At 41.8% G+C, this 22,295-nt stretch overlaps 1 protein-coding gene across 10 annotated transcripts in view; it reads right to left on the bottom strand.

Annotated features, from left to right (window-relative positions):
• Positions 1–944: 944 nt before the first annotated feature.
• The window catches only part of VBP1 (VHL binding protein 1), a 39,348-nt gene continuing 17,997 nt past the window's right edge, over positions 945–22,295 (bottom strand). The window contains exons 12-25 of one of the 10 annotated variants that reach the window (XM_059482751.1): positions 21,943–22,046; positions 20,943–21,089; positions 20,445–20,504; positions 20,228–20,338; positions 19,456–19,587; positions 19,308–19,338; positions 18,695–18,815; positions 16,582–16,638; positions 16,154–16,261; positions 6,113–6,237; positions 5,471–5,537; positions 4,912–5,010; positions 3,056–3,194; positions 945–2,118 (exon numbers count right to left, since the gene is read on the bottom strand). In XM_059482751.1, the coding sequence (XP_059338734.1) occupies positions 2,048–2,118; positions 3,056–3,194; positions 4,912–5,010; positions 5,471–5,537; positions 6,113–6,237; positions 16,154–16,261; positions 16,582–16,638; positions 18,695–18,815; positions 19,308–19,338; positions 19,456–19,587; positions 20,228–20,338; positions 20,445–20,504; positions 20,943–21,089; positions 21,943–22,046 (1,372 nt within the window). In that variant the 3' untranslated portion in view covers positions 945–2,047. Of the gene's footprint in view, positions 2,119–3,055; positions 3,195–4,911; positions 5,011–5,470; positions 5,538–6,112; positions 6,238–6,353; positions 6,982–10,229; positions 10,371–12,720; positions 15,592–16,153; positions 16,262–16,581; positions 16,639–18,694; positions 18,816–19,307; positions 19,339–19,455; positions 19,588–20,227; positions 20,339–20,444; positions 20,505–20,861; positions 21,090–21,942; positions 22,047–22,295 lie in introns of those variants that run through there. The other 9 variants (XM_059482743.1, XM_059482744.1, XM_059482745.1 and 6 more) reach the window with 9 other exon arrangements.

The following is a 22,295-nucleotide window of genomic DNA, read 5'->3' as shown; positions in this document are numbered from 1 at the left end:
CCCTGCTCCCAGCAGTTGCACCCACCACAGCCTTGGCCCCTCCAGGAGGCCTCTGCAGGTCTGGTGGCAGCAGCAAAGGGCAGAGCAGGCCCAGGCAAGGATTAGCCATGGAACTCATCTGGGAGTTCTGGGGGTTTTTATTTACCTCAGATCAAATACACAAACACCAAACCCCGAGTTATGATGGCCACAGCCACCTCCCATTGCCCAGGAACAGAGCCCTTTGAACCCAGGAGCCATTTCAGCTCCAAGCTGTCACCCTGTCCCCTCTGACACGAGGCAGCAGCTCCCTGCCAGTGGCACACAGCTGATTTTGCTCGGTTCTGCTTTTGCTGTGCAAAAATGCTTAACTGGTCATTTTGTTGTGCACAACAAAGGCAATTGCTGCCTTAGGACCAGCCAGGGGTGGGGGGGAGGAGCACAGCCTGTTGGGATCTCCTTAATCCAAACTGAAGAAAAAACTGAGAGGAATCAGGCTGTGTGTGCAGCTGCCTTTCCATCCTTGCTGATGCTAGAAAAGGAAAATGGAGAGCAGCAGCCTGCAGCCACATCCTGCTGCTGTGCAGACACCTGTTGGAGGGCACAGCAGGGCTCCAGGTTCCTCTGCTGCAGCCACAGCCACTGAAACAGCAGCATCACCCTGGGGAAGGAAGAGATGAGCCCAGGCACTGCTGAGCAGGGTTTACCTGCTCTCTGCCCTTCCCTGCAGCTCACTTTGTGACAGGCACAGTGCTGGTGAATCACTTGCTTTCAGCCACCAATTCAGACGTGCTGACTCACAGTCCCCCTTTCATTCACACCAGCATCCAGCAGCCACACTTTTCAAGTCTGCTGCTTCCATGGAATTTTTCACTCCCCCACGCCCAGTTAAGGGAGGGAAACATTACAGAAGATCACACATCACATTCATGACCTTCACACAAAGAAAAATGCACAAAACCAGCTGTTTGCCACAACTGTTTAGTTTTACTATTTTAATATCATGAAATAAAAGTACAAAAAATTTACAGGTATATTGTTTCTTACATGAAGATTGAACAGTTAACATTTGCATTTATTTTGCAGTGAAACCTGTACTCTCAGTCACAGAATGTGATTATTAGCCACTGACATCACCACTGAGCATTTCATTTTAGAAAGAAACTGCAAAGGTAAGAGACAACAATCTCGCAAGGCTTTGTAAGGACCAGAAAATACTCCAGCTGTACCAGCAGAGGTCATGCTCCGGTCAGCCATCCCGACCCAAGCCAGGTTTCCCACCTGGCAGGCTGAGTTCAGACATCTGAACTGCACATCTGGGCCAAGGGCTGGAAATGGGAGGCTCTCACAAGCTGGGGGCTCTTGGGTCACTATTCAGTGCCTTCCCTGAAATAACCAACGTGGGCACAGGTATGGAAAGCAAGGGGTGAGGCCTGCAGGCCTGACATGCCCTGAGCTGCTCACTCCCTTCCCACTGCTCTGGGGACAATCACAAACTGCTGCCTGTGAGGTGCTCAGAGCTAACCCAGCTCACCCAGAGGTACCACGAGTTTATCCAAAATGGATACCCAGGAATGCCTGAAGGCTGGTGCTGCCATGAACTGACTGAAACAAACCCCAAGATTCCACTCTCTTTTTGTTGTTTCCTAGAGCATTACAGCTGCACATCTTCCCAGCCCAAGTCAAAGTTAACTCCATCAGCTGTACAGAGATGAGAAAGAAAAACCCTGCAGTGCTTTAGCCTGTGAACATGTCAGGCTCCATTTCATACATGCCCCTCAGCTTTTCAGACAGGCTTTCAGGTAGAAATTTATTTATGATGGACTGGTCTGATCAAAATACTACATCCTTTGCTGGACTGTGTGGTGCCTTTGCAAATAATTCATTTCATGAAGCATGCATGAAACCAAATTTTGAGTTTACAAATAAATAAAATGGTGCTCACCATTAGTTTTTATATATTTTACCATTTACTGAAATGCTGAAAGTAACTCAGTCCTGAATGAGGTTTGGGGGTGTTTAAATAAAAAATACTTGGAAATTGAAACCACATTTAAAATTGGAAAAACTATGCTTTGTTTTTGGATGGGTCTTGCTTGTTTCTTCTCTTTACGTCCCAATTATAAACTCTAGCCATATCTGAGGGTGTGGAATTAAGGAAACAGCTCATGCTATCAGAAAAGAGGAAAAAAAAGATTTTTAAAAAAGGAGAAAGAGCAGTTTACAGAGCTGGCCTGTAGTTACAACAGTCAGTACAGAAACCATTTCATCAAAGGGCTGACCTGGTGCAGAGCTTCAGCTCTCAGGAACATTGGTAACTGTTGGTAACTGCAGTATTTAGATCATTACTTAAAAAACCTCCAAAAAGATATTGCATAGAAACACAATTTTAGTTTTGCCTAACTCTTTGCTGATTTCAAGCTGCCCACATCAGCTGTATTTGCCTCTTTCAGGCATCCCAAACTCCTGCTGCACTAAGACATATCAAGTATCAACCTGAAAGAACAAGCAGTTGTGCCTTCATTAAACTAAATCTCATGTTTTAGTCAATAGCTACACTCATTAAAATAGTTTTTAACTAGAAAGTATAAAAAACAACCCCACACACCCAGGAGGTGGTTCATGACAGTATAAAGAAATTTTACAAACACTGAGCACAGCCCAAGCCAGTCCCTTGCTTGCTGCAGCAGGGTTGTGCTGCTGGAGGCAGCTGCAAAGGCTGTGATGGGCAGCAAAGAACAACATTCATGTGCTCCAGAGGAAGGGTCACTGTGGTGACCCTGTGGCTTTAAGGTGGTCACTGGGCATCAACCCAACCTTCCAGCTCACTCTGCAGCCAGTCTGGGTGGCAAGCACTGCACCAGATTTCATGAGGACATACACACAGGTTTTGTCACCTCTCACACACCAACCTGCCAACACAATATTCCATCACACTGCTAGGACAGTAAAGTTCACAGGTGCTACAGAATTTTGAGGCAGCCAGTCTAAGATAAAAACACATCAGAAGGTTGGTTGTTACCTGGATGTTGGCTTTCAGACACATCTCTTCCCCCCCCATGAATGAAAAGGATACTGACTTCTGTAGTGGTGAACTGATCTCTGAGAAAATCCAGGTCTTCCTCTAGAAGATCGAGGTTTTTTGTGGCTGTTGACAAATTCTTCTCTAACAGAGCCTGAGCTTCATCAATATCATATTCAAGCATCACATTGGCCTGAAAAAGAAAGATTGATAAAAGCTTTTCATCTTGCATTGTAAGGATTAAGCCCCACCAAATGTATTTTAGGCTGTTGTTCAAAACTAATCTTATTAACAACAGACTGTCCTGACAGGCCAAGCAAGATTCAGGACAGGCAATGCCCAAATCCACTTGAGGTCTCCACCCCTTCAGTAACTGAGTAATAAATCTCCCTAGTGATTTAAAGTTAAGCTCTCTTCCTATAGCTAAGCAAGAAGGGATTTCTTCCCCTGGGGATCACATTCAGCCTTTCAGGTATTAGCATCTCCTCCTCACCGTGTTTGAAAAGTGAGACCTCACATTTCTTAGCAGCACCTTTCAGGTGCCACACAACTCTAGAAACAGTTTTTGTTGGATTCAAGATAAACCTCAGGCTCTGGGTGGATCTCTGACAAACAGCTGGCACTGTCAGTAACAACACTACAGGTATTAGAGATACAACAGGTATGAAAGTCCTCTCTGATGCTGTGGTGATGGTTTTTAATCCACACATGGTTGTTTCAGTTAGAAGCTACCACAGAATGAGATAAAAGAGCAGTGTCAGGTGAAAATGCACCAGTGAAGCTTTGTCCTCTTCAAGAACTGTGCCCTGAATGGAGGCACAGCCTGTGACTGACAGGACCCACAGAAGGCTGCACTGAGCTGCCAGAGCTGGATAAGCTGCTCTCTAAAGAAAGTGGAGGACAGAGATCCCCAGGAACAGTGACACACACACAGCCCAACACAGAGTGCAGGCAACAAGCAGCAGAAAGGCAGAAGGCCAAGAACAACTAAATAAAATTGATTGTGTATGGCATTTCATTACAGCTTTTCAGTGTGAACTGTCAGTAAGATGAACCTTCTCTGATGTTCTGTTAGAAAATAAACCTGGGATGTTCCATGACAGTCAGTGTTTATGAATTGTGAAGACAGTCTCCTAATAGTAACAGCTATCAGAATTTTTTTTCCTTTTATGATAGAAGTGGGGAAGGTTGGGAGCAACTGTCCAGTTAGTCTGGATGGTTCATGTGTCCACAGTGCTTCTGTCCTAACCAAGAGGTTTTGTTTGGCAGCCAACTCTGGGATTTAGGAACATCCATGATTTAAAAGTCTCAAAATAAGCATCAGCAGGTTAATCTCCACATACAATGAAGCCTCTAAATACAAAATGATCCAACCTTAGTGCTTAAGTACTTAGGAATCTGGGTTGTGAATGCTGATCCCAGCAGGCTTTAGTGCAAAGTCCTCTCTAAATGCTGGTAGATACTTGTGAGCAACAGAAATCCCATCTTTCCCTACAAAGGTGCATGAAAAGGGAAAGCAAGCTGCTGAATACAAATTACATAGAGAAGATGGGAAGCTACTTGCCAAACTAAGTTATTTTGCTGGCACATTTCCATGCCAGGCAATGTCATTAATTTGAACCAAAAAGTGACAGAAATGGTAAGGGAAACACAAACAAGGTTTTGGAAAGACCAATCCAGCAAAAAGACAATTCTCTGCAGTCTTACTGTTCAGGAACCAAACAGAATGGAACAAGAAATCTTCTCTAACACACTGAAGTTGCCTGGTTAGATGTGCTCTGCTGCCAGGGCACAGCACCACCATGCACCCATCAACAGAATCGTGCCCACTACAACCAGGGCAGACAGCAACCAAAACTCTCTTTTATAAGTTATTGAAACAGTTTCAGAGAAAGTTCCATTTTACTTACCCCCAACCACAAACAAACTTTATCTGTAGGAGGAACTGAAGCTTTGCAGTAGAGATTATCTGCCAATAAAAATCTGGTTTCCATTGGATGTGTGGAATCCTTAAACAAATAATAAAATTTACAATTATTAGTTTCACTGGAAATATGTTAAAGACATAAAACTTAGAATAAAGAGCACACTTTTCTGCTTTCTGCCATTGATACAGTAATAACTTGTGTGGAATTCTACATAACTTTACTTCAACACTAAAGTTAGAGCTCCAAGAATAATGCATTTTTAAAAGATATATTTAAAAACAATACAGAAATCTCTATAAAGAATGGAGATGAAGTCAAAGCTTAGCTGCAATCTATACACTACTAAAAATGAAGTTTGCATTACAAACATTAACTGGTTTTGAACTAGCTTTCAAAAAGTACTACATACCTTTAAAAATAATTCTGTTATTTATAAAGGCATATTAAGTGTGCTCTCCAAAACATTTCTTGCAATGTGTTCTGTTAGGGTGGAAAGGTAGTTAGCTTTTCTCATACTCATTAGATATTCAAAATAATTTACCTTTTTCTTCTGCATGTGTTTTAAAATTTCTAATGTCTGTTTAATTTCAGGAATCTGACTTTTTAGCCTGTGAATTAACAACAGTCATAATTCATTATTTTACAGAGACACAAAGTTTCCTAAACAAGTGATCACTTTTATTATACAGTCCACCCTCCATTTTAAAACTTGTTAACAGCTTTTTCCAGCTTACAAAAGCAGGTTTGAAAGACATGGCATGTAAAGGCAGCTCAGCTCCAGCTTCACCTGCCCCTCACAACAGCGAGGCTGGCTGGCTTTGGAAGCACAGCAATCCCCTCAGCTTCCACATGGAACAACAACAGTGACAGTAACACACCCCCTGCACTAAAACACTACATTCCAAATATTTGTAATCCCACAGAGGACAGGGAAACCTCAGCAGAAATACAGGGTGAAACAAAACCAGGGTGTTTTTCTGAGGTTCATGGATTATTCTGACAGTGAGAGCCACAGGACTCTGCACTGTTCAAGCAAAAGCTCCCCAGAGCTGAGGGCACTGCTCTCCCTGACAGCCCTGGCAGAGGCACTGGCATCCCCAAGGCCTTCTGGGCCACTAGACTTATCATTTAAAAAACAGAACTGTGCTAAACATTTCCCAAATCTGCAAAAATTACAACTTACCTCCTTTTCTTTTGAGCAAGATTAAGTTCCAGAAATTTATACTTCTGATACTGCTCATCCAACTTCTTAAGAACTACATCTGCTGTCTCATTTCCAGGCTGTTTCATAAAAGAATCTACATCTTCCTTTAAGGGGAGAAAGAAACCCTCAGTGTTAGAAGAGTTTTATGGAAATCCTAGACACAGATATGCTATCATCTTACTGCAGCTACATCTGGAGGGGGTTTGAAATGGAAACAAACCTTTTTTCTGGACTGGAGTACAAAAGCAATTTGTTTCTTAGTCATCTCTTCATTTCCCCCTCCCTGTTTTTATTTTTCTTTGTAGGGAACTACAGGATAGGTGCAAGGATTCCCTCATAACCATGTGTGGGTACATGGTTAGTGGTGCTTTCTGTCCTGGCTGATGTCAAGTGCCGCCTCACAGGGGTTGGTGTCCATGGGGCATGGCTGAACCTGGGTTTACTACCTGTAAAGCAGGGATGCTGCTTCTCTGTGGCTAACCAGATTCTGAACTATTTTGGATAAAACTGATGAAGGAAATGAGCTGCTCAAGCATGTTGTGGCAGAGGAAGATGCAAAGGGGGGAAAACTGAGGTACCTGCTCAGACAGGCAGCATGGAAAGTGAACAGCCTGGTTTCAAAAGCTCCTTCCATAGTTAGCAGGAAGCCACAGAAACCTCCAGAGAACAACTCCAGCCAGTCCTACCATCAACTGACAGTGAGAGCCAGGGACTGGCAGGAAAAGCTGCCAGAGAAGAAAGGCCTGAGCCAGCAAGGATGTCAGCCTTGGCATGTGCCTCCTTCAGAAGCCCAGGAAGCAGCTCATCTGCTGGGGCCAGTGTTCCCAGCTGCTGAAAGGTACATCAGGCCAGGCCATGCATTTCTGGCCTCAGCACCACGCAGACACAATTCCAGACAACCCCACCCCCCCAGTGAGGTAATTCTGCCCTTGTCTACACAGCTCAGTAAAATCTGATGGAAGCCCTACCACAGGCCTCTTCAGCTCCTCCTTTTGAACTTGGTGTCTCCATTCCAGAAAATGACTGTAATATGTTATTAAGGTGATATCAGAGATGGAGCTGCTCCTCCTCATAATGATGCCCTAACTCTCTTGGCTAAAGAAACTCACTAGGAAATCACTGAATCTGGTAAGGAGTCCCTGCCTTCCTTATCATTAAGGAAATCTGTAGCAGAACATGAACTCTTACACAGAAGCAGCACTGTCCAGATCCAAACCCAAGAGACCACACCTCAGACTGCCTGAAAATGCCTTGAGCTATCTCACAGCCAGGGAAGCATTCCTGCCTCTGGATAAAGCTCCCACAGAAGCCTTCAACAAAGAAAACAAGGATTAGGTTTGGGAAAGTGTTGTCAAAGTGAGGCCTGAGGACAGTGTGAAATGGAACTCCCTCTTGTGGAGGCAGCTGTGCTTGTTTAAACCACCTAGGGCAGAGCAAAAGCAGGGGCAGCAGCTCCCCCACACCTGCCTGGCACCCAGCTCTGCCTCAGCCCCCATCTGTGTGTGCACAGGGACAGGACACCACCCACATCCTCCTGAAGCAAGGATGCTGAGAAGTGAATCCAGAAGTAAACCCAGATCCCCCATATACTGGTGATCTCCTTCCACTACATCATGTCCCAGCTCCAGGTGAGCTCAGATTTCCCCTCAGGGTGTTCCTGCTGGGGCTTGCAAGCCTGGTCAGGCTCTTGTCCCACCTGCCCATCTGCAAGGCTGAGGCACAGTCACTTCTTTAAGCTGGACCAGAGCAGCTCTGAGGCACAGCTGGCTGACAAAGCCATTAGGATCCCCACTCTGTGGTGTGTTCCACAGCACCACTGCAGAATTACAACACTGACAGCTTCTGCAGGGACCTGCCATAACCCATCTGTATCTTTTTAGGAAAAGAATTCACTGGCAAAGCAGCATTTTGCAAAGCTCAAGCCAAGGCCCAGGAATGCTCTGCAGAAGCCTGAAGTGCAGCAGGACAGCACATTCCCACGTGTCCCTGGGGTTCTCTTCTGAGTGATGACCCAAATACAGAGCTGCAGGCACTCACTCTGCAGAGCTTCATCACCTGGGGGCATGTGCAGAGAACAGGACAAGAGACACCCACTGCAGCCCTGCAGCCTCACACCTGCTGAAGGAGGCACAACAAAGAAGGCATTTCATTTGGAAATGTCTGGGCAACAGCTCAAAACCACCACAGCTGAAACTTCTGTCTTGAGAGTTTGTTATCCAGGAAAACCCTGCTCTTAACACGATTTACTCTGAGTGCTGAACATCACCTGGAACCTGGAGAGGGACAGGAGTGTGCAGAACAACTGCCTCAGAGAAGACATGAGCATAAATCGTGTGAGGAGCCTCTACTGAACCAAGACACTGACAGGAAACATCTCTGAGGACAAGATCCACAGTGGGACTGCCCATGCAGCACGTGGGGGAAAAATGGCAAGAAAGAGAACAACAAGTCTTTACATGTTTTTAAAATAGAAACTTATTTTCTGAAATAAAAAAAAAAAAGCTCAAGTAAAAACTACCCCCAAGACAGTATTTTCACTCTGCAGAGCAGAATACCATTACAATTCCTCAGTGCAGGCTTGTTTTGAATAAAAGAAAATCTATTTTAACATCTACATCCAAGTACTCTATGATCACCATTGAGGATCTCTTCTGCAGACACACCTGTATTTGATCAGAGCACCTCTCAAATCTGAGAATTAGGGAGCTTCCAAGATGTTCAGATCCAGAGATTAGGAAGATCCACAAGGTTTTGAAGAACTGAAGAGAAGCACAGGACTCAGGCACAGCCCCAGTACTCCTGGAGCCACGTGATACAGCACACAAAATACTTCAGACACGGGTACTGAAAGGAAACTACATGGAACCAACACAGCAGCTACAGAGGCAGCCACCAGCATGGCATGAGGGATGTGACAGATGCCCTTAGAGTGTTTGCTGAGGCTGTTCGTGTCCTGCTTCCTGCCAGGGTGGCCACCTTGACTGCAGAGTCAGCAGAGACCACAGGTTCTCCCCTGTCAGGATCAGTGAGGTCTCACAGGGCAGCTGAAGACATGGCCCTTCCCTTTCACTTTCATCTTTGCTGGCCTCTCATAAGGCATGGAAGGAAGTTAGCTGGAAGAAGCAATGTATTTCCAGCCCAGTAAGGATTTATCAGATCCTAATTATTGTTAAAAAACCTTAAAGGAAAAGGAGGAACTGGATCACTGGAAGTAAATGCACTGCACCTGTCTGGTCAGGTCCTATGCCCAGATAAGACACAGCAGCAGTACAAGCACTGCATCTAGAAACACCAAAATGCAAGTCAAACAAATTTATGTCTATAAAAGCAGTTGTATCAGATGGGGCAGAGATCCAACACTTCCCAAGATCCCCAAGGCAGCTAGGTACAGCCACTGTGATCAATAGTTATTGATCAAAGGAAATAAACAGCAATCAAAACTGTGTACCAAGAGTGTACCGAGCTCAAAGTGGACAAGAGATGACTGTGAGATGATGCCACTGCATCAGTCACTCATTTCTGCTTTTCAACCCCTCAACAGAATCATCAAACCCTTGGAACATCAGTTTTCAAAGCTGAATAAACAAGTTCGGCCTGTTTTCCAGAAGATACACATTTGCTGGTTTTCAAGAACACGTAGGCGCTTCTGAAAAGTGAATCTCCTCAGCAGTGCAGAACCTGATTAAGAGAGGAAGCTGCACGGGAAGGTGTTCGGAGCAGGGCACGTTATCCAGGCAGCAGGAGCGGCCAGGCGCGCCCCGCCCGGTGCGGGCGGAGGGCTCTCCCCACACGGGGCTCACTGGCAGCGCAATAACGCGGCACTGCTGAACGCGGGCGGCTCGGGATGGCACAGGGCACTCACCCGGGAAAAGGCCCGGACTGAGGCCGTGCAGGGCCTCCGTCGCCCTCACCCCGGTACCGCCCGTCTGCCGAGGTGCCGCCTCACGGGGCCGGGCCCGGCTGGCGGAGCGCAGCCCCCACCCCTCGGCCCCGCACCGCATGAACGCGCCTCGGGGATGCCCAGCTCCACTGCCGGGACCCTTCCCCAGGAACCCCGCCCCAGGGCTGTCCAGCCGCGCTCGCCGGGCCCGCTCACCACGAACGCCGCCTCGGGGATGCCGAGCGGGCCGCGCTTCCCGCCCGCCGCTGCCGCCGCCTCGCTGCCTCCGGCCGCCGCCATTTGGGAACGGACGGTGCATGCGCGGCGTCCGCCACGGGCGTCATCGCGTCAGCGCCGAGCCAGCCGCGGGCACCGCCCATTGGCCCAGCAGCGTGAGGGGGCGGGGCAGGAAGGGAAGGCTCCGGCAGGAAGGGGAAGGCTCCACTATGAAAGGGAAAGAGCCGGCAGAGAGGGGCAGGCTCCACTATGTAGGGGAAGCCTCCCGTGTGAAAGGGAAGGATCCGATAGGATGGGCCAGCTCCGGCAGGAAGGGGCGGCTCCGCTGTGAAAGGGAAGGATCCGCTGTGAAAGGGAGGTTCCGGCAGCGGGGCCTGCCTGGGGTGGCCGGGGCTGTGAGCGCCTTGACTGCCCTATCCCGGGAAGGAGATGCTGCCCGACCCACCCTGTGCTTCTGCCTGCGGAGGAAGCGCCCTTGTTTCTAAACGCAGCGTGACAAGCCAAATAGAGCAAACAGGAGCAATCCTTTAACAATCTACAATAACCATTCCTAAAGGATCAGCGGTAATGCCTGCCCTGCATTCACACGCACAGGCTGCTCCCGGCCCGTGCCCTCACAGCCGGCTCGTCGCAGCCCGGCCGAGCCCGCAGCTCATCGCCGCTGCCCGGGCCTCAGCTCTGAGATGGAGACCAACACGAATGAACTAAGTAGTCCAAGCTCACAACTGAAAACAGATCTCTGCAAGTTAAAGAAACAAAAATACTGCTATTAAAAATAGAGTTTTCTGCTGTAGAAAGAAGGAGCAGCTGCGCACCCCCACGTCCTTACTCTCCACACCGCTGGAATGATGATGGCTGGGAATGAACCCAGCCAAGGCTCACAGCGCCCCTGGAGCCTTCTCTGCTCCAATGTAAACACAGAGCTGGAACAAGCCAGTTAAACACCTTAATTCAGCCATGGCTTATAGGCATTATAGAAAGCCTTAAGCCTGAGAACACAAAAAATGATCACATATACACATGCCTTGCATATGCCAAAGTTTATTTTTTTCCAAAACCTGTTTCATCAAATATGTGGATATGAGCAGTTTTTTAAAAAATGAACAATTTGCATATTAACAAATTGTGAAGTTCCACAATTAAAATATCAACACAGCCAGTCTTGTGCTTAGGCTTATTTTTTAAAAAATTCATAGAACATAAATCCTTAGATTTTTTTTCGTTTGTGGCTAGTATATTTTCCACACATTCTGTATTCTTATAAAATGAAGGAACTCACAGAAAGGAACATCTGTACAAGAATACATCTGAAAAAAAGCAACCTAAATTATCATAGCTCCTTTTAAATAAATATCCAATAAAAGGCACAAACCTGTTATGGGAGAAAACATAACATACAAAACAAGACCTATTAAATAAATAAAGTGTGGGTTGGGGTGAGGGAAATCTGTTCCAGCACCTATTTTGTCATTGCTCCAAGATGAGATTCCAGCCAAACATTTGGTAAAGGATTAAGCTTAATCACAAGGATACACATCTGAGATATACTGAAAGATTTGATGTTACAATTCCTGTTGTAACTGTACCAGTTACTACAATCTCTTTAAATAGATGATCATGAGAATCTGCATAAAGTAGTGATGCAGAAATGTACAGATCAATGACAGGTCAGATACATCTTCAGAGTCATAGCAACAGGTATTCTATAGTCCTAGCTATCAGTAATGTATAAATGATAACATGTACAGTTTCCATTGCTCAAAAATATAATCTTTTCAATGGAAATAAATGATGATACAGTGCCTTTAGATGTTATCCTTACAATACAAACTACCCCAAACAAAGTTTTCCTTTTTATGTACAAATTAAGCACCGATCCACAGTGCATACTCTTCTAATTGTAACCCCCCCCCCCCCCCCAATCCCTGCCACACATCAAAATATCCAGCTGGGGATAGATACACCCTGTATTCAATCTTGTAGTCAGAAGTTCTGTTGTTACTTTTGTGTGTGTGGTTTTTGCTGTTTGCTTTGTTTTTTTCTTAAACAAAAGTCCATTTGTTATTTTACCTACAAATATTCCACCACTATGTGCACAGAACAGATTTTTCTAGTACACATGCCCGAAATCCATTAAAAAAAAAATCAATGACTTCTTGGAGGCAAAGTCAAACTATAGCTAGAGATCATTAGAAAACCCCAGTTATTTAGAGGTACATGTTCAAGTCCAAGAGGCCTCACACAATCCACCTTTCCCAAGTCCCTCAGAAGCCATCCAATGCACATTCCATGACAGCCTGCCTGTAGCAGCACCAGCTCCCAACAGTGAGGCTCAAGTGACGCACTAAAGTACAATAATGCAAAGTGTACAGCACAAATCAAACTCTTCCTCCTTGTTCAGACAAATATGGAGAGACATCTTAGTCATCAGCTTCCTGAAGTATGCAGAACACCACTATGATCCAATGAGTCAGAAGAAAAATCACATTTATTTACATCTCTCTTCACTCCTCACAACTGCTGTTTGCAGTTTCTGCAGGCTGGTACAGTTGCCCTCAAGAACAACCCTGGTGTTCAAAGTGGGGTTTTTTTGTGGAGAATAGCCATAAAAGCCTTGACAGCATCCTAAGTCCTTGGTTTTCACTTCTCATGTATGTTATTTAAACACATACTCTGCCATTTTGTGTGTTCCAACATGTGCACAAGAAAGAGTTGGCAAAACCCAGTCCTGTGCACTTGTGTGCAGAGAGAAGGTACAAAGTGATCTTGCTTCACAAGGATCAAGCTGTAAGCTGTGTTTCAAATCAACAAAAGAAGGTAGGTTATAAAGTTCTTAAAACATACTTTGTGGCTGTTTCTCCTTTTTTAATACTAATAAGTTGGTATCAGACAGCTTTGCTATAAGAAAGCAGACCAAAAGAACCATCAAAAGATCAGAGCAAATCAGAAGTAGTGCAAGCTGTTATCCAGTACTAAATCCATTTTTGAGCCAGGTATATTCCAGATATTCAGAATGCTCTGAAATAAAGTTATAACTAATATATACTGCTTGCTAGGCATTTATTTGCATATTTTATTAAAATAATATGTTATTACTTATACAACTCAGTATAAGAAAGAGACCCAACAGCTTACAGTGCTAGGAACTGCCTGCCTGTAGCACTCTCACTTCTGCCATTAATGCCCAGACATTTATAACTACATGGACTGATCTAATTTGAACACAAGACTTTTGACTGCTGAATGAATCTATGGAATTCACTATTTCTTAAATAAACAGTCCCCTCAACACAACGACCCATTCTAAATGGCATCTATTCCCTCAGCATGTGGAGGGCAACTATAGGCACTGAAGAACTCATTGGCTTAAAATTGTACAATTGTTCAACCCAATAAAGGTGGATTAAAGCTTGAAGCCCTTTGTAATTCAAACTTGAACATTAAACTACCATATACTGAGTCCAAATCCTTTCAAAATCAATATACATCAAGGAATACTGAGTTTTAAATTTCTGCAAGGTTTCAATTTCCAGGAAATCAGCAGTTACAGATTTCAAGGGTTGAGGAGAGGAGTTTTATTTTGTTTCTTTTGTACTGATTCATTGGCAAAATATTTACCATAGAGTTAAGAAATATTACTTTTGCATTCTTTGGACAGAATTAAGCATTTTGAAAAATAGAAGGGTTGTTCTCACTCTGAGGAATGTGCTTTATTTAGAAGTTCTCTACAGGAGAGTTTGACAAGATTCTCAGACCTATCTGCATTTATGGTGAGAGTGAGAGATATTTCTGCAATTACAGACTCTCCCAAAAGATAGAAGACATACTATGCTGGAGGTCTATTGTAACAATAGAAAACTCAGCTTTAATATTAATCATTATTAGAAGCAATTTTACAGGAGAGCTTTTCATTGCATTTTGCTACAAAACTTCTGGAGGAAAGGTTCCCACTTTTATCTACTTAATTATAATTAATGGGTTTTTTTAATGCTATCACTTTTTATCAGACAGTGAAAAATACAAGGTAAGGCATTTTCATCGCCAATTTCAGTTCTGGAGGAAGATTCTTAAGTACAAAATATGTTCCAGAAGTCTGTACACATCTGACCCATTGTGAACAGCAATATTTCATAAATTAGTTGATTTTAAAGATTTTCCTCTCAAAAAGAGTCCAAAGAAACATAGCATTTTTACATTGAAATTACTACAGAAGAAAAAGATTACTGCAGCATCAAAGAAACAACTATCTAAAAGTTTACATGTATTTACACATTTAAAAATAATTATTTTTATATGGTTTACAACTAGGTTCTTATTCCAAAAAAGAAGCACAAGCTATTCTCTACAGCTGGATAATTTCAAAATAGTTGCCAGTTCATGAGTGTCAGCATGATTGCAGGCTTTGAGTATTTTGACCTAATGGACTTCAGAAAGAAGAGTTGGCTCTCCTGCCTCTCTGCAGTTACCAGCAAGGCTCTCAGAGTGCTGCAGGGCTGGGGCACTGACAGACCCTGGCTCCCAAGGCTGCTCTCCCCTGAGCCTCTGGGAGGTGCCACCTGCCCAGAAGGAACCTGTGAAGTGCAGCTGCTGGAGCTGCATGAGCTGTTCTGGAACACTCATTTCCCCATGTCCATCACACACTTGCAGCCTTGCGGCTGCTGGCTCTTTTTACTTAGCCCTGTAATACTGACATACCAATGGAGCAATTTATTATTTTTACTATGTCTGTGTAATATGTGTCTTGATGATTCACAGCATTTCAAACTCACATTTAAAATTTGCAAATTACTCTAAGTTATTCTCATGTGAAAAAGCTGTCTGACTTCACACAATGTTGGCCTTATGATAATGCAAGCATTGCTCTATCAGAGTATTTATTAGAGCACATAAAAATTTGATTGCTCAACTTGATTTTGTGTTGTGTCTTGGTTACAGCAGCCACAGAATTTATGAATAAAATAAATAACTTGACATTCTCAGTCAATTCCTAAGGTAATCCACTGATGATTAAGGTTGTAGAGCAATCATGTAACCTTCTCCTTGATTTTGAACATGGTAATCCAGCTTGCACCTTCTGAGTCAACCTCAATAAAAATACAGTTTTCTGCTGAGCAGTTAAAAAATAAATCAGGAAACAAACATGACTTCACACTGCAGTGACTGTTATAAACAAGAATCTCTAAAGCATTGCAGTTCAAAATAATATTGTATTATACAGGGAATAAGCAGTTGCCCTGTTCAGGAATACATCATGGAAAGATTGAAATTCAGTCTTTTCTTTTTTACCAGTATTTGGTTGTTGTCACATCTTGTTGCTTTGGTGGTTCTACATAAACTGTATCTGTGAAACAAAGATTATGTATTAATGCCACTTATATAACAAATGCTTTCCCAGTGCTTTAGAATAAAGAATCTATTTGGCTGCTTTGTTACTTTTAAGTTAAGTCTATAGGCTTTGGCACTTAAAAAACCCCCAAAGAATATTAAGACCAATGTATTTGGATGACAAGAGTACAGTTTCTCCAGCTTGAATGATCTCTTGTCCATGCCTTTTCCCCTCCCACATCACCTGATCCTTGAAGAAGCTTCCAGCACTGCTCTGGTCAGCATGACTAAATCAAGTATCCAGCTAATGTCATAGGGAAAATAAAACCTACATACCTTCACCACTCCTGTTTACTTAATACTGAAACAGTGAGAAGTAAAAATCTGATTTTGATTTTCTTCCTTGCTTCCTGCAATTCCATCACCTGAATTTGCCTCCTCACCAGAAAAAACTGCTGCCCTTGAAGAACCCCTCACTTGCACATGCAGAAATACACCTGCAGCCTTTCATGAAGCCTTTGGTTGTGCTTGCCAAGGCTGAAGTTTCAATGTGAACAAGATTAAAGAGCACTGCTCACCTGAGTTTCAGAAACAGGTGCAAAAGGATTTGTTGGCCTTAGACCAGGCTGTGTGTACATCATTGTCTGGGGTGCCATCAAAGGAGCAGCTCCAACCTGAGGAGGTACCTGTGAGAAAAACAAAAACCCCACAAAACTAAATATATAAAATGCAAACTACTTCCACAAGATATATATTTTTGCATTTAAAGTATAGTAAAAAAGAAAAATATAGACACACAGAGAATAAAGTCAAAGCTTTTAAAAACCACTGCTATATCAACCCCAGGGTCATCTTTCAATGCAGTATGAGAAACATACCAGATTTTACACACTATTGCCAACACATTTAATGTGCAGGATGGCTTGAACATCATACTTCATGACATGAAACCCACTGGTAGAGACAACTCAGTTTTCAGGAACTCAAAACAAATCAAGCTTCTTACCATTCCATATACAGGCACTTGAGGTGTGGTCAATGGGTATGTGATAGGAGCAGGTACCTTTAAACAAGAAAATTTTAAATTTCAGAGAAACTCATGCAAACTTAGTGATAGATATACAGAACTTTGAAAACTACATATTTTTCAGTACTAAAAATAACCAATGTATTTACAAGAAATTGACTTACATATGCAGGATAGTGTACTCCATTCTGGCATAGCAAAAGGATAAGATAGAAAATTATTTAATAGGTATTCATGCTGGAAATTCTAACTAAGGGATGGATTCAAGTCCAGTACCATAACAGTTTTTAACTATGCTCACTTATTAAAACCATTAAAGTGTGGGGGGAAAAAAGTGCAATGACAGTAACATAAATTAATAAGCTTAGAAAGTTACCACTAGTACAACTTACAGCAAAATTAGGAATTTTACTACACCTAGCCAGATTTGAGCATGTTGCTTGCACAAGCATGTGTGTGAGAAGCTTTTAGAGGGCATGGCATGCAATGCTCCTTCTTCCTCCCATTATGGGAGAAGGGCATAGGAAAAAAGCCAAGAAAGCCAGTGACCATCTGGTTTAGGAACTGAATAGCAGCAGATGTTTAGTCAGGCTGGTGTTGCCCACATAGTAACATCTGATGTCAGCACATGTCACAATATGACAAAAGAAAAATGAAGAGCATTTTCAGCCTTATATCAGGTGACATTCACAGCCCAGCAATTCATGTGCTTCCTAAGGCCATGCTTTGTTAAGCTGTGCTAATTGCACTGAATCCCAGGTGCTGGTTAAACCCTGGCTATGGGACAGGATGCAGTGGTTCATGAATTGGAGGGTGAGCTGAGTGCCAGAGGCCAGCCAGGACACTGCACTCTGCACTTCTGGGACACGCATTTTAAAGAGCTCAGAGCTGAGCTAGATCTTCACATCAGTAATTGTTTGGAGCTCCAGGAAAATGCATGACCAGACACCTGGCATAAAACAGTCAAATACTTAGACCTGATGAACATATGAAATAAAACATAACTTTAAATCCACAGTGATCAATGGGTACTAAGGTATCCTCTATGTTCCAGAAATAAAAATGCATCAGCACTCTAAACACATTCCAGAGCACCTAGAGGGGATAGAGAGATTGTATGGTCTCAAAAAAAATTTCACATGAGAGTGCAATACAACTGTGCCCTCTCACCAAATTTTTTTAGTTTCATTTTTGAGTCCAATACTGGATTTAATATTGCATTCAAGTTCTCTAATTCTGAATGAGCATAGTCATAAGACAAGGAAAAGACGCATTAAAGGCAAAACTATGGTTATTGCAAAATTAAGTCAGACAGCAGTCCAAAATTCACAGGAAATGTGGTAATTATCCTAGTTGTCTGTGTAACTGAGATGAACATCTACTTCCTTCTAAGAGCTCTATTTTAGAAGTGATTCATATTTCTATGAATATAACACAGTTGAAAAATCTTCTTAAATCATAGAAAAGTCAGTTGCCTACAAATACTCCTCCTAGAAATGAAAACTCTTCATTTAAATAACTATAAAAGATACACTTAACATTTTCTACTGTGTTAAAATATGAAGTTCCTGTTGAGCAATATCAGAAGTTTAAAGTGCTGCTTGACCTCATTATTGGGGTGCCTTGCAGGGGTTGCAGCAGTGTTTCATGATAAAACTGAGAAAGGAGCAAAGACTGGAAGGAACTGCAGTTTTGCCCTTAAAACACATTCTTTGGATTCTTCAAGGTGAATTTTTGTGTGCACATTTGCATGTCAGGGGGAATGGGAGCATCTCAAACATGCATATCAGGAATTTTCTGGACTGAGATGATTTGTTTCAATCCCAAAAGAATTTATGAACTCAGACAGGTGATCCACCCTTCACTTGAGATGTAAGCCCTTAATGGACAAGTTTTTCAGTGAGGGGAAATAAAGCATGCTAAAATCTCTACCTCATTCAGCAATATCCTATGATCCTGCAAGCATTCCCTGCTACCCCCAGTCTTGTATCAAATGCCTTTGAATTTTAAAATTAAATTTAATTTGAAATGAATGTAAGCAGAGAAGCAGCATTTGCTAAAATGAAGTGTGATTTCACAGTACAGAAATTACCATGTGTGGAATAGTGGGTAAGGGAGTTGGGGTCCACGTGGTTGATGTGCTTGTTTTTGCTTGCCAGTTTGTTCCACCAGTAAGTTTTTTCTCTGTAGGCTGAGACCACTGCATATCTGATCTAAAATGAAGCCATGGTGTTAGTTTTCATGGAGAGGCAACAGCTAGAGTAAAACAACATGACAGGAAACCCAAACATCCCTTAATGCATGCACAGAGCTGAAATCTATGAACAAACACAATTTCAGTAATTACAGCATCTCTTCTCCAGTAAGTGTGAAGTCTGGGGCTTCTTTCTGTGTTCAAAGTGAACTATCAGTGCTGCACTGTGCATTTAATGATTAACTGGAGTTTGGGGTAACTTTTATAGTGTTTCATAAACAAAAATACTTCAATAAAAATACAGCAATTGCAAAACTAATTCAAGTGATTTTCTTTAAAAGTTAAGGTTGGCCACATTGTGCTGACTAACCACAAACACACTGTTCCAATGCACTTCTCAGTTATTTTGGATTGTTTCAAGCGATGAAATTCTTGCCATGTTAGTGCCAGAGACTGTTAAATAGTCACCTGAGAATATTCTAAGTACATATATATGCATACATATACTTACTTTTTGGATGGAGTTCCTCCAAAGCCAAGATCTGTCAGGGAAAAGAAGCAGACAAAATCCTTAAGCATTTTAATTTGAGAGGGGAAAAAAAAGCTTATTTTGCTTTTAGTAAAAATGGAAAAGTAAATTTTAAAGGCTTCACACTTACTTCCTACTAGATTTGCAAGTGAAGAATCAAGGTCATTTGCTAGAATTTTTCCACTTTGCTGACTGGCTACAGTGCCTTTTTGACTTTGTGGTGGTACTGTGGGTTGCAATACATCATCTAGAAAGTTAAAACCTAAACAAAGAAAATAAAAGCAACTGTTAACAAAATGGTTACACTACATTTAATAAATGACATCTATAGGCCAGTGGGGTATTTTCTTTACAGAGCACTAAATTGAGTATATGTGAAGGTACAACATTATGGAAGTATTTAAGACTTTGATAGAAGCATAGTATAACTTCTTATTTTTCATGGAATACTGTATTGTACCTACTAATCTAAAAGAATCTTGAACTGTATTTTAACAATACTTTGCTACACAGAAGAGAAAGACTAACTCAGGTATTCTTCAAGAAACACACACAACCAGTTCTGCACTTCTGGATGGAATCAGAGAGAAATCATCACCACATATCAAGAGAAAATACAGAAGAAAAATGAACATGAGCTTACCCATTAGGAGAATCCAGTGGGCCACATTCAAAGTTTGTTCCCCCAGAGAGAGAGGAAACAGTTATTACACAGAGAATGAAATCAGTCCAAGCTAATTTCAAAGTAAATAACTAACAACTGAACTGGTTGCCTCTTATCAGCTCATAATCACCTCGCAAATATATTAAGTTAATAAATTTCCAACTGCAGTAGCAATTATGCTAAATTGTTAAGCAATTTTTGCCTGTAGGGTATAAATTAGTCATAAGGCAGTTTTTACCACTTGCAGTCCTGTACTCTGGTGCTGTAGATTTTCCTCCAAAAACAGCATCAAAGTCCACATTAATTGTTGAAGAGGCAGTACTTGGAGAAGCTGAATGAAGAGGAAAACCTGAAAAAAAAAAGCAGAGTAATGAAATACACCCATGAAGTAATATCATTGATTCTAGTGAAACCAGAAAGTTTTAAAAAATGGAAAGAAAAAAAAATCCAATTACCATCAACAGTCACAGGATGATACACAGAAGCATATGTTGGTTTATGACCACTAAAATCATCTTTGCAAAAAGAGAGAAGAAAATAAGATCAGTTTTAAAGAGAAAAAGGAAGAGGGAACCCAACAATTAAGTCTGCAGTTAAAAATTAGGAAATTTTACTACTATAAAAAGTTTTTTTTTTTCTATTTTACAGATTTGAAAAGCCAAGTAACTCCTGCATTCCCCATTACAAAAGAGAAAGGAGGCAGCAGTTTGAAAGATATCAGCTGCAGGTCTTAGGAAGTCTAGACTGGGCAAGCAGAACAAAATAACAGTTTATTTCAACTACAGAAATAAACATTTAAGGAAACAATTTACTACACCTAGAATTAATGCACCATTTTCACTTGTTAATAAAAAGTGAAGATTGGCACATACCACAAAAAGATTACATGGCCCATATTATCAGCATTATCACCTCCACTTGCAAATAAATTACATGGGGTTTGGTTTTGTTACCACTAAATAGTTCCACTGTTTGTTTGGAGGAAAAAGAAGAATTGATGAAAGGGGTGGCAGATTTTACAGCTTCTTCAACTGGCTTCATGTCAAAGATGTCCAGATGAGGTGGAGAACCAACACAACCATTTGAAGACGAGAAAGGACCTTTCAGATGCAGAAGTGAAGGAAAGAATACAGAGTACAAATAATGGAAAAGAAAAACAGACTGAATGATTGAATATGAGAATCTCTAGACAAAGTCAAATTGTAAATATTCTACCTAATGATCAAAGTTAGATACAAATTTTAGATAGATATTATCTAAAGACAAATCAGATACAAAGTTTTAGTTTCAGATAAAAATCTTAACAGCTCTGTTTAGGGAAAATAATCCTAGTATTGACATAAGGTGGGAGGGGGAGAATGACAGAACATATATCAAAGAAGTTAGATACTGCATTTTTGGCTTCAATAATCTACCTTTTAAATAGCATATGAGAGTATCAATTCCACCTATTAAAATACTAACATTTCCCATGGTGTTATCACTGCCTTCTTTTGGCATTTAAGCCACTTCTGACATCTAACCTGACCATTCTTTGGAAGATGGGTGAAGAAACTGGGGCCCACAGCTTTTTTACAAGAACTCTGAAATTACCAACACCTTTTAAATGAGAAGTATATTAAATATTGCTTAATTAAATGGAAACACTATTCCAGGATGTTCTCAGTTACACCTGCTTAGGTTTTATTTGCCAGTGTTTTTAAACTTAGATCTTGAGTTATATTTCTTCTCCCTGTCCCCTTTATTGAACAGTTGTGCTCCTGTGTTCCATCAACACTAATGCTATGTGTTCAAGGAGTTGGTCAGAATTTTTAGATTATTTACTTCATATTTTGTTATGAATGTTTGGATGCAAAATAGTTAAGGTTTAAGATGCAGATTCAATTAAGTATGAACCTTGTATTCTAAGAATTCCCTTATCATTTAGACAGTCAAATCAAGGTATGAGCTCACCTCCCCAAGCATTGCTTGCTGATGTTGATATAGCTGGAGTACTTTGCACAGTTGGAACAAATGCAGGCTGAAGATCAAAAAGATCACTAGAAAGGTTGGGCATGCTGGATAAGAAATGAGAGACAGAGAGCATAATATAAAGATATGTAACAGGCATTGCATTCTTGCTTTTATGAACACTCTTACCAATCTCATTTTCTCTTATTTGCTAACAGCCCATCAACAACAGTGATACAACAAACTGGTAATTAAGCACTTACTGACAAAATTATTGTGTACTGATGCACACCAAAAGAATTATTGTGTGTACATCAGCAAAAGGTACCTGAGAGGTAACCAGGATCACAGTTTTG

This window comes from Ammospiza nelsoni, chromosome 15 (genome assembly GCF_027579445.1).
Source record: "Ammospiza nelsoni isolate bAmmNel1 chromosome 15, bAmmNel1.pri, whole genome shotgun sequence".
Lineage (NCBI taxonomy): Eukaryota > Metazoa > Chordata > Aves > Passeriformes > Passerellidae > Ammospiza > Ammospiza nelsoni.
This window is presented reverse-complemented; position numbering and strand designations above follow the sequence as displayed.